Below are 13,044 nucleotides of genomic sequence, written 5' to 3'. Positions count from 1 at the left end.
AGAGCAAGGCATAGAACAGGTCTGTTTCCGACTAAATAGAAAACAGGAAGGACTATATTTATTTATATATGCATAGAAATTCTCTGTAAAAGTATACCAATGGCTACCGTGGAAAAAACTAGGGGTTCCTGGAGGAGGAAGGTTTACTTTTTATTATATATACTCTGGTATTCCTTAATTTCTCCACATAAACTTTTCAAAAACTAAATTGTGTACATGCCCACACAAAACAAAAGGTATCTAGAGGAAGTACGGGCAAACGCAAGAGGAAGGGCGAAGCCGGCCTTGGTCTGCCTGACTCCTGGCTTCCTGTGCCCTAACCCAGCAGCCCAGCCTGCTCAGCCTGGGAGGCGCTGTGCTTTCTTCTTAGAGAAGCAACATCAACAGCAGGAGGTGACTCAGGGAAGTAAAAAACAGTGTATCTTTTCCCAACACTCTTCAGGATTTTATCTCCATGATTTGTACTTTTAAAGAAGGCCTATCTCGCAGCTTCTATTTCCTTTTCCCTACAAACTTTGACAGGTCATCTCTACCTTCTTCCCCATGTTCAAAACAATCCACATATGTAGCAAAGATGAGGTCCAAGAAAATGTTTGTGAAGGTCTTTGCCTCCACACTGAGGACCACACAACCCTGACCAATAGGCATTGTTAAAAATACACTCTGGGGAAAGAGCCTGGTCACTGCGGGTCCATCCAGCCAGTCACACAGTGGGTTCTAATGGCACAGTGCTCACCATTTGCCCCACACAATTTGAGAAGCATTCCCAGTATTTACAGAACCCCTTAAAGGAAATCAGACCAGTGTTCGAGCCAATCCATACCCAGGAGCCAAGAGGAATAATTAAAGGAGTGAATGTTTTACTCTTTAGTGTTTAATAGAATATATAACAAGTCACATAATCAATGATTCATTACTTCACACACAGGGAGGAAAACAGTATCGAGTATTTCTGTTATACAACTGGTTGTGAGCAGGGGGAATAAAAATCTCTAGAGTATTTAGGTGGTTGAAGAAATTAATTCTCACTTAAAACTTGGGCAAGTCTGAAAAGACTTCATCAGCCAAAATCTTTTTTTTAATATAGCAGGACGGTTTTTTTTTTTTTCTTTTGGCTTTCTGTTTCACTAGAAAAGTCTGATAATCATATAATGATTTTTTTCCCTTTCCCCTTCTATTTTGAAAAAAATGTCTCAATGCTGTGTTATACTTTGCATATAATATTTTCAACAATTTCATAATCCCAGATAGCTCCATGGGTATCTTACATTACTTAGCAGATAAGAGTTTTTCAGATGCCCTGAAAAATGTAGATAACATATAATCTACATCTTCAAAATTAAGATCCAGTTGGACATTTTAACCTTTTGTCATTAAATGTCACTAATGTTGTTTGACTGGTCATAAATGAATTGTCATCATTTATATTCAATAGTAATAGCAAAATTCACCTGCCTATGAGGTCACAAAGACAGTTGTATAATAGTTTACATTACAATTGATGTTCACATACTTCAAAACACATTTTTTAAAAAAAATTTAGCTAGGGAAATCATAAAATGCTTCAGGTGACAAGAATTCTTGGTTACTAGTCCACCTTTCTATACCACACAAGATTATATTCTAATGTAGATATTCTGGTTGAATTTCTTCTAAGTTTCCAGAGTCCCAGCAGAGAATCTTAATCTTCAGGCTTTTGGATTTTTATTGTCCAAAACTGTGACAAAGAAAAGGTACTAACTTCAACGTAACTTGTTTCTGGGTCTAGGTAACCCTATCTCAGTTACTATAGCCACTGGAAACACAAGAGTATTTTATTTACTTCTCAAGAGACAGTTTTAGGTCACCTAAGAAAACTAATTTAGTTTTTAAATGAGTTATATAGTAAGGAAAAAAAATTTCAAAGGATTTACTCCGGTAGGGTTATAATAAAAATATTATTTACTATTTTAGAAATTTAAGTCCATTTAGTAAAGTATTTATGATTCAGACTATAAAAGAAATTAAAGAATTCATCCCCTCCAGTCAATACTTTTCTAAACGCCTTCACTCTAATTGAGCATTTTTCCTGTGGCATACAAAAATGTTTTAAATATTAGATTAGAATTTACCATAATTTAAAATGTAAAAAATTATCACAGCTTCACCTTACATGGCTTCAATGTAATAATAACATTGCATGGAAAATTCCAATAAAAATTGGGAGTCTGCTATGAACATTGCCAGTTGCCCATTTTGTCTGAGTCTCACAGATTATGCATTTCCTCAGAGAAGCAACAGGCCCCATGACTATATAGATCTGGTTTGAAAGAGAAGGTAATTTTGGCTAGTATCACAAATTACTACTTTGCTATCAATGCCAAAAATCAAATTAATAAACACAAGAATGAAAGCAGTATTGAAAGGGGAAAAAAATGTTTACGTCTCAAACCTTCAAGGAATATTTTCCACAACATATAATTTGAAAAATTAGAATATAGTTGTCTACACATATTAAAAATCAGACAACTTGTCAAACACTTGGTGTAAAAGCACTGAACACAGTACCTGTTTTTTCAACAATTCTTTCTTAAAAATTAAACTTGTTATTAAAATCTAATGCCACTCAGTTGTGCCACTCATTTATGAACCAAATGGTAATCAAGCCATTACATATGTAAATGCATGCTAGAGAGTCAAGTTAATGCGGTCATAATTATATCTGAATAATTTCTGACATCTTTCCAGGTTATTCCAATGGTGTCTTTGGAAGGTTTGCTCAAATGAACCCACAATATGCCATCAAGTTCACAGATGACAACCAACAGTCCAGCCCACTTTGTAAACTGTTAAAGATCCTTCCGTGGCCCAAAGCACGTGGAGAAGGGACCCAAAAGTGCCCAGGCCAGGTCACCTAACCTCAGTTATGCTGTGTACCCAATGTAAAATGAGTTTCCTACCCAACCTTTACTTTGGGCTAAAAGTAGAATATTTTCATGTACTGACTGCCAACTGTAGAGGGGACAGTCATCCCTAAAAAAAAGGGGGCAGTTTACTGTCTCTAACCATTAAATTTCCAGTCTGTCAAATAATGAAAGGGGTAGAGGATCAACAGGGCAGCAAGAGTGTGTGGAGGAATAAGATGTACACACAAAGAAGCGGAATAGTTCCAACTCAAAGTTTTACAAGATAAAACTCATTTAAGACATGAGTGGCAGAGACAGATTTTAGCAGATTCCCATGATTCCTGGAGTTGTACAGATTTAACAAGTCAGAATCTCAAGAGTCTTACCATCTGTCAGTGGTTTCAATCTGTCCTAATATGTTCTCATTCTCAGTTATATGCTTTTTGTTAAGCAATCTAACAAAATAAAGGAGAAATCTCTGTGAAACTCTTTTGGCCAGCGAGTGACATTCCTAAATTATTTCAGGATTGAAACAGATTTAAGTTTTGATGCATTATCTAGTCTGAGAATACACCCAACATATAAGCAAACACAACTTCCTGGATTTCTACTTCATTTCCTTTACCGTTATAATTTTTGTATATAAAGCTAACTTTACTTTTCCAAAAATGTAACCCCAGTGAAAAACTTCAAAACTCTTTCCCAGGTAAAGAAACATTTTAAAAAGAATTAATAGGTTAACAATACAGGCACCTTGTTTTAAGTGGACAATTGACATATTGTTAGTATACAACTAATAACCAAGCAAAAAAGGATGGAGAAAACTCAGTCTCATATTATGTAGTTTTTCCTAACCCAATTTCCCTGTAGTCAAGGATATAAGAAACTCATTAAAACAGGTTACTTTAGTATATACACCATCTGATGCAAGTTACTGAGGGTAAATACAAGAAATTTTATAGCATTAGTAAATGAATTAAAAAACTAAATGATTCGTGTAAAATGTTTATATATGATATATACAGATTGGATAACATGAGTCTAAGAATAAAATTGTTCCAATTCTTAACGTCTATTATGGACATAGTAGATACAGTACAAGATTCATTTTTAAAAAGAAGGAAAAATAGCACTAATTTAAACACTGGAAACAACTCTTACAAAATCCTTAAAAACTTACTTCAGAGAAAGATGCTGAAACAAATCAAAAAGGAAAGGCTTCTCCATCAACACAGAAATCTAAAGGAGCCTCACAGCATGAAAGACAAGGAGGCATTTCCTTTCACTTACGTGTAGATAAGATATCAAGTGGGAATTTATTCCATGTTAGAGTAAAGGTATAAGGCAACCAGGTCTCCTCTGTTTCTTTTGCATTTAACTAAAACACCATTTTATTGCTCAACTCACTTTTAAGTACTTTTTTGCCATCACTGAAAAATATTACATTTTACAGCTATCTACAGATGAGCAGCCCTTGGTGCTTCTAGATATCTGCAGCTCCATCCCTCCAGAAGATTCCACCTTAATGTCAAACAATCTGCATGAAAAGACGTGGCATTTTCCAGGTTTGCCCAGAAGTCAACATTGGCTGGGCGGAGAAAGTGATTTTTATAAGAGATCCTAAGTCTAAGTAACCAAAATCAAACATAGTTTGCTCAAGTAAATAGATTTTAAAATCAGGATTTATAATTAACAAGAAATAAAGTTCGAAAACTAAAACCCTACTGGGTAACTCTTTGGTTAGGTTATATAAGTATCAGCAACTTCTACGTATAGGACTCGAACAGCTCAGTATACTGCCAGTTAGGAGTAAATCTGTTATTAATCTTTATAAAATGCTTTGCATGTTTTTATATGCGATTTTTTTAATGTGCATGTACTCAAACGATGATACACAGTTATTAACTTTCAAATAATAAACGGAGTATGGCGGCTCCTCCCTTCCCACCCCTCCTACCCTACTTCCTCCCTCCCCCCCATCCCCCAAGTCTTAAGAGCTAAGGTCCTACTGCCATTCACTGTAAGAAGTCAGGCTTTCCTAATACCCACGACGTGCATTACTACCGAGCTCCATTTACAGTCACTGCCAGGTGGCCTCCCACAGTGCCAGGTGACCTGGGCTGTCTTGTCCTTGGGAGCAGCAGCGCTCTTTTCCGCTCTGGCCAAAAACGGCTGTCATGTCAACCAGTCTAAGCAAGGGCTTCTAGCGGTGAGCCCAGGAGAAAGGGTGCCTCCTCAGGCAGGAGGGTAGCTTTCTACAAATTTAAACCACACGCGAAAACCTTTAATTCTGCGTGGAAAAGATCCGATCCTTCATAGTGTCAGCACCACATTCTTCTATCGTTAACTTTTCAAAACTTTATTCATTTACAGTCACTGAACCGCCTTCAAGGGATCCTAATTCCAGGACCAGAGTCTTCCACCCAGCCCTCTAAAACCCTACCTTTAAAGAGGGTCAAAAGACTGTAATGGCCTTTTAAAACACTATCCCAGGCAGTGTTACAATTCTGATTTCTTAAACAGCAAACGAATCAGAAGAGCTTAAGAAGATTTCCAGGAATCTTCCACACACTGGACAGGGTCCAATCGGATTTTTAATTCAGTCATTCTCAGGTACTTGGTGACTCTGTGGCCACACTGTCCTGCCAGATCCAGACTGAAGGACAATTCGTGGGAGGGATAGTTTGAGGTCAGAACAGAGGAAGCACGGGGTGGAGGGGATATATTTGGGATCTCTCGGTTGGTGGGGCCCAAAAAAGAAAAAGAACCCGAGAGGATTTGCGGCTGCAGATTCTGAAGTCGGGGGTAAGTGGGTCTCGCCCAGCTACCGGAGGTGGGACACAGCAGAATGAAGGGCAGGGGTGAAGACAGGGGTGGGGTGGATCTACAATCCTCTCCTAGGCAGGAAGGTGGGGGAATGGATGCCCTGGAGTCTCTGAGGGGTCTGCGGGGCTCACTCCCTGCAGAAGACGTACTCGGTGTAGCTGGTCCAGATCTTGTCCTCGCTCTGGTCAGTGCTGCTGGCGAAGGCGCAGGTGCCCGTGGAACTGCATGCCACCATGTGGAAGCCCGACTCGGACAGCTTGTCGAAGGCCTGCTCCAGGAAGTTGAACTTGAGGTAATAGCGCGAGGTGTAGCGCTCCGGAGGCCGGTCGGGGTCCCGGCTTTCGTTCAGGGTGTCCCCGAACACCTCCTTGGCCAGCGACGTCTTGCCGCACACCGTGATGCGTGCCACTCGCCGGAACTTGGCGTCCGCCTGCGCGTCCCGCCCGATAGTGTAGGAGCCGCGGTAGCCGATAGTGATGTAGCCCGAGCGCCGGCTGCCGTCCAACGACTGGGACGGCGTGAGCAGCGGGCCCACCGCGCCCCCGGACGGGCTGCGGCTGGCCAGCTCCAGCGTGGGCGACGGCGCCCCGGCCGAGGCGCCCTCCTGCTGTTCGGGCTCCGCGTAGCCCAGCTGCAGCAGCTCATCGCCCAGTGAGCCCTCCTTTTGCACCCCGCGCCGCGAGTGCGGCGGCGGCGGCCCCGGGCCGGGCTGCTGGGGCGCACCGAGGCGGCGCACGAGCTCAGGCAGCTCGAAGTACTCGGCCTCGCGCTGCAGCCGGCTGCGCTCAGGGAAGTAGTCGGGCAGCACGAGCTGCAAGTCCCGCAGGTAATCCAGGATGTAGCGGAAGAGGAAGCCGTCTCGGTCCAGAAAGAAGCGGCCTTTGCTATCCCGGGCCAGCTCCTGCGGCTGCTGCTGCGTGAACATGCGCCAGAGCAGCGAGTCGGGCACCGACACCACCGTGCAGCGCCGGGTCACATACACCTGGCCCCCCACGTTCAGCTCCACAATGTCTGGGAAGAGCGGCGGCTCCGCGGAGGACGAGGAGGAGCCGCTGCCACCGCCGCCGCCACCCCCGTTGGGTAATCCACGTGTGCTGTCCGCCAGAGCCATGGCAAAGAGGTGGCCGCGCCGGGCTGGGGACAGGGAGCGGGGCCGCGAGCGGAAGCCGCAGCCGCCTTTCCTTGGACGCTCGCTCGCCCTGCGCCCCGGCCGCCGCCGAGAGCCGCGGTGCGAGCGCGCCGCTCTGCGGCCCGGAGAGCCCCGGTGCGCTGCGCCCGCCTCGCCCGCGCGCTCCAGGCGAGTGCCTAGCGCGGCCGGCGCGCCGCTTAAGTAGAGCCGCCCGCTTGGGCGCCGCGGCGCGCGGGAGGCGTGGGCGGCTGCCGAGCCCGGCTCCCCGGGCGGGAGGGGCGGCGGTGGAGCGCGGGGTTGATCCGCATCCTGAACGCTGACGCCGCGCCAGCTGCTGGCTCCACCCCGGCTCGCGCGCCGCCGGGCGACCTGGCTCCCCGGGCCCCCACCTCCGCCCCACTTTCTTCCTCTTCCGAAGCGGGGGCAGCCAGGGCCTGGCCCCCTCGGAAGAGGAGCCTCCTTCGGAGGGTCCGGCCCTGCGCCCTCCCCTCCTAACCACGGCCGGCGCCCTGGGACCCTGGCCGCAGGACGTAGATTGGCGGCTCCCCACGCCGGGGCGTGGAAGTGCGTGGCCGCCTCCGGAGCTGGGCGCTGCCCTACTCGGTCGTCGTGTTGCCCAAAGTTTTCGAAAGACAAAACTCTGAAGAGACAAAGGGGCCTCTCCAGCCCGGAGGCAACCCGAATCGTTGCGTTAACGAGTAGCCTCCAGAAAGCCCTATAAAAACAGAAAGCTAACCGCGGTATCTAACGTAGAACTCTCTGTGATAGTTTATTTTCTGCTAAAGAGGCAGACTCGTTAGGTGCGAGACCTCAGAATAGGAGGAAATGAGCTGAAGGGCCACGGGAGCCTCGGGGTAACTGAAGGAGTGACTTGGCGGCGCGTGGCCCGAGGGCGGCGCCTTCGAGGCCAGGCAGCGGGATGGGGGGAACGCTGCCTCCAGCTTCTTCGAGCCCTCTGCGAATCGCACCGTAAAACTCAGAGGGTTTGCGCATCTGACATAATGTAGAAAAACCACCTTTCAGTCCCTGCGCATTTATCTCTCAAGACCCAGGCGCACCTCGGTCATTCCGTTCAATCCTTTCCAGGGTCCCTCTCGTCCCTCTCGGTGTGTGTACCTTTGAAGGCCCTTTCCAGATGGCACTTGGCGCCCCAACTCCTGCTTCCTCCACATTCACCTTACTGCAGAGAGACTTCCTCCTCCCCCAGGCCTCTCCCTGGCTTCCCAGGCGGGTAGTACCTCCGATTGCTCCCTCCACATGCCCTGTCTGACAACGCCCAACGCATTCGGAAGTGTCATTATTTGTGAGTGATTATCTGATCTCTGGCTTTGGTAAATAAAACAATAAAGTGCTCCTGAGCTCTGCAGAAAGAGGACACTAAAGGGAGTGAAGGATGTTAAGATATCACCAGGTTGTGCACCAGCTGTTTGCCCCAGCCATGTAGTGGAAAATGCAAGGTTGAATGAGCTCCAAAGTGCTTTCCATGTAGCTGGGTAAGCAAAGGGTCAGAAGTCTGAGCAGTTGTCAGATCAGTTTGAAGCACAAACTGTCAGTCAGGATAAATCAGGCGAGATCTTTGTTCCTGATAATAATGTTTACCCTTTTGTGTAAGTACCCCTGGAGCTTTACAGTCTCCTCACGGATAAGTGTCATTTCTACTTTGAAATGTTTATGTCTGCTGCACAATTATCTCATTTATGTCTGCGCACTGAAAATAAGATCAAGCCCCAAACCAGATCATTTAATTGCAAGTTCAGATTTTGATACTGAATATATTTGACCACTCTTTTTTTGTTTGTTGTTTGGGATAAATAATAGATGACACTAAAGATCGAAGTTCCAGTTGAATTTCTAGGCTGTGGTGCTACTGTCATTACATCAGTGTCACTGGCCTGACAAAACAAGTCTCTTTTCTATAAATCCCAGAAAAGCCTTCTTTGTAGCAATTCTGTACGTATTTTTGTATCATTACTTTTTTCATTTTGTCAGCAAATCCCAGTCAGTTCTGCCTTCAAAACACTTCCAGACCATGGACATATTTCACCATCTCCCTGCCACCACCCTGGGCCAAGCCATGCATCATCTCTTGCCTTGATCGTTAATAGTGGTCTCCTCATTGCTTCCACCTTTGCCCTCTTGAGTCATTTATCACCAGAACAAAAGAGGGATCCTATTACAACCTAAGTCAGACCATGTCACTCTGCTCTAAGCCCCTCAATGACTTCCCATTGCTCAAAAGAGTTAAAACCAAAGTCCCTTCCTTGGCTGACAAGACTGTATGGTCTCTGCTGCAAGACCTTCCCTGGATCCCATGATTTAATGTGGCACAGTTCCACTCAGTGTCCCCTTTGCTGCTTTGTTTGCTGTTTCCCTGTATTAGAATGCAAACTCCAAGAGTCCAGCGATTTGGGTCTGCTGGAGTCATTACTACATCCCCAGTTTCTAGAAGAGAACTGGCATATAATAGATATTTAATAAATATCTATTGCAGATACTTTTATTCTACCATCATATATTAAGTGCCGACTACTTGGTTCCAGGCACTGTGTTAAAAAATAATCTCTATCCTCTGGGAATTTACAACCTTGTGAGGAAAACAGATAACAAATATGTAGATAAATAAGTCTATTTCAGGTAGAGAAAGTACCATGGAGAAACAAAACTAAAATGATATAGAGAAACTGAGTGGGGGATACTACTTTATATAGACTGGCTGGGAAGGCCTCTCCATGAAAGTGATGTTTGAACCATGTAATAAGAAAGAGACAGCCATGGGAAGTTCTGGAGGAAGAGCATTCCTAGCAGAGGACAAAGCAAGTTAAAGCTGTCTGGGTTAGGAATGAGCTCAGTACATCTCACACAAGTTTGTCTGTCATATCATCTGGTTGTATCCTGTGAATCTGCCTGCCATGAGTACCCTTGAAGAGATCAGGGCAAGCTCAAGTGTGAGATATGGAGAATCTACTCACAGCAACATACGACTTCCCTTCTCCACCACTTGACATAACATATCATCTGCCAGAGCTGGTCTATTGCAGGAAGCCACTGGTGTTGCCTTAAAGAAGTCTAGAGTCTATGTGGGAGACATAATAAATGAATGAAACAAGTGAAGTGAGACTGAAGGAATAACTTTCTGGTTAATTGTATATGTTCTATCTCTTGCTATTGGTTGGTCTCATGAAATTCAAGGGGAAATAAAATTGGAGAACTTTAATGCTGGGAATTAAGAGTCTGAGTGTTTCGTGGGAAGGAAACGTCGGTAACTCTTTAGCTTCTTCAGTATAAATGTGCTTAATTGTCAGAGTGAGGGAGGATTTGGGAAACCACTAGCCCTGTGTCTCGTCTCAATCCGGGTTCTAGTGATTGTTTCTTTTCAAGTGATGCTTTGTACTCTCCTAAGTAAGAGACCATGCTCTGTCCTTTTATCCCAATGTGTAGGGCCTGGGAAACATTTCTAGATCTACATTCTCATCTGATTTTTATCTTTTTCCTAGCTACTACCTTCGTTTCTACCTCTCCCCCACCTCACCCTCAAAGCACTTAGCAAATATCCTGCACACCAAAGATCTGAGAAAGGAAAGAGGAAGCTTAAGATAAATATAAAATTAAAAGGGGGGAAGAACCAGGTGAAATGAAGTGAGCACCTTTGAGGACTGAATAAATTTAATATACTCTGTGAAAACGATCTGTAAGCTCTACAACACTATTCAAGTGTCAGAATCATGATTTTCCACTGCCTATCATAGTGCCTGACAAGTCTACTCAATAATACTGAATGAGTAAGTGAATGGCAAAAACATTAAAATGAATGCTGCAAGGGGAGAAGAGACAGAATCAGAGATTGTCTCAAACAAATGTTTAGCTCATTTATCATCCTCCCAATGTGTGAATCTTTTCTGTATGCAGGCTTTAAAAATCACTGACTTTGATTCAGAGGGAGAAAAGGATTGATACAGAGAGATAAATGACATTAAGTTTAAGTAAATCAGGGGATAAAATGGACCTAATAAAGATTTGGTAAAAGATATGCCAATATTTAACCTTAAAAAGGGAGAGAGAGAATGTTACATGAGAGACATTGCCAAAATACTAGGTCAAGAAAATGAAGGAAATCCCACCATTTCTATTATGTTATTTTTATACTTCATATAACTAGAGAAACAAACATTAATTATATGGGAAGTTAGTTAAGGTTGTTATTTCCATATCCTTATAAGCTGTATTTGAAGTATTCCAGAAAACAATAGTAGTAAGCATTTACCTAGTACTTACTGTGTGCCAGCCCCGCTAATAGAATATACATGTCAACACACTTAATCCTAACAATAACTCTCTGAGATTGGTACTGTTAATACCTGATTTTTAAAAGAGGTGCCTGAGCCAGTAAGTAGTGCAGCTGGGATTTGAACCCAGGCAATCTAACTTTAGAACCTGTGATTTTATTAAACACTGTATCTTATATATAGCTTCTAATTTCTGTGACTGGTTTCCATGTTTGAAAGAAATAGATTCTGTTTTTTCCCACTTTACAGGTGAGGAGCCCAGGGCAAAGAGAGATTAACTAACTGGACCAAGATAACACAGCTATTTATCCCTTCTTGAGGCAGAAATAGTATTCTACTGTCAGACCTGTGCCTATACTCTCCAGGATGGTAACCAGAACCTAAAAGTAGTTACCGTGGATGAACTAGGAATAGGAAGGATTTAAGTCCATGCCTCCCATTTCTGCCTCCTATCAGTGACACCATCCTTCTTCAAGTAGGAATCTCCAAGGACATATCTGAGCTCACAGTTAGAATGGACCCAATATTGTCTGACTTCTTACCTAACCCAGCCCACCACACAATAAGTAAGATTTTATTTCTGGCTCTGCAAAACACCATTATACTTTGCAAAGCACCAGGTTCGTAGTATGTTTAGTTTTATTGTGATCTCATTAACTCTAGACAAGGATAAAGTGAGTCCATGGAAACTGCTGAGGTCCAGGCTCCCATGTGCAAAACTAAGCAGTATCTGCTAGTCTTCGGGGGCTTGTATAACCGAATGGATGCATTCTCCTTGTGGCTTTATAGATCCAAGGGAGCAGAAAAATCACACACATGGGTGATTATGGAATTTCTTACCAAGGCTAATTATTAACATCACTAATGTTTTTGTAAGAATTTGTTGGCCTTGGTTTCAAGTTTGGATATTACACTTAGAGGTTAACTGTGAATGACTTAATCCCATTCTGTTCTAGTGCTTCACTGTTTGGAGGGCTTTCATTTGTCGGGTTTACTTGATTACCACCACGATTTCGGCGGTGTCATTCAACAGTGTCACCAGTGAAAAAAGAAGCTCAGAAAGGTTAGGTACTGACGCTGCCTCTCATATAGCACTGGAATGCACACGGTGCCTCTCAGGTAGCTGGGATGTAAATGGGTGCTTCCCGACTCTACATTCAATGCTCCCTGAATCCCTCAGCAGCCTTATCAAACCTATTCGATTTAATGCCCCAAATGAGGGTTGTCAATCAAAACAGTCACCTTGAAGACTATGTGCTTATTTGAGAGATGTCAGAATCACTCACCATTTTGGCATATCTATTTAGGAATTTCCTTTAGAGAGAGTTCACACAAGAACATCATTCCATTACTTTATACTTATCCAAATTTGGGGTCGATTTATTTTTATAAAGCTGTAAAACAGCATCTCACTGCAGGACAGACTCACATGCCTGAGAATAAATTAAGACAAAGCCAGTTTTCACGAGTATGAAACTAAGGTGATGATTATCAGGTATTCACCTTTTGACATTGGGTTTTAAAGATCTCATCCCAGGAGTTGTCTAATATGCTGAGAAGTATTGAGTTTAGGTTACTCAGAGAGAAGGGCTGATTCAACTGCAGAGATTTTAATATGTGGTTCCAGAAAGTCTGCATATTTCACTGTGAGGTTTGGACAAGAAGCCAAGCCACAGACTAGACTGTAATGGGCAATTTCTTATGTAATTGTAGGATCATTTGTTTGATATAATTAAGTGTGGGGGGGTATCTTTCCCCAATTTGCTCTCCAGTTACTACAGAAATGTGCAAGAAAATTTCACAGTAAGGAAATGACCTCAAACTATGCTAAGCTTTAAATTTATAATGCTTTTTAGGGTTTATTTTTAGAAAATGTTTTGTTTCCTAATTATAGATGAGAGAACCATATAGTAGTTGGGTG

At 43.5% G+C, this 13,044-nt stretch overlaps 1 protein-coding gene across 1 annotated transcript; it reads right to left on the bottom strand.

Annotated features, from left to right (window-relative positions):
* Positions 1-838: 838 nt before the first annotated feature.
* On the bottom strand, positions 839-8,862 carry KCTD12 (potassium channel tetramerization domain containing 12). Its single transcript, XM_037010286.2, has one exon. It carries the CDS (start codon positions 6,820-6,822, stop codon positions 5,839-5,841), a length of 984 nt encoding a protein of 327 aa, XP_036866181.1. The 5' UTR covers positions 6,823-8,862; the 3' UTR covers positions 839-5,838.
* Between the last annotated feature and the right edge of the window lie 4,182 nt (positions 8,863-13,044).

Source organism: Manis javanica, chromosome 9 (assembly GCF_040802235.1).
Source record: "Manis javanica isolate MJ-LG chromosome 9, MJ_LKY, whole genome shotgun sequence".
NCBI classification, from domain to species: domain Eukaryota; kingdom Metazoa; phylum Chordata; class Mammalia; order Pholidota; family Manidae; genus Manis; species Manis javanica.
Note: the sequence above shows the minus strand (reverse complement) of the source record. Positions and strands in the feature narration are given on the sequence as shown.

Bases quoted from the DNA above. Each gene is read 5' to 3' on its own strand.
- KCTD12 (XM_037010286.2), bottom strand. From the start codon at position 6,822: ATGGCTCTGGCGGACAGCACACGTGGATTACCCAACGGGGGTGGCGGC.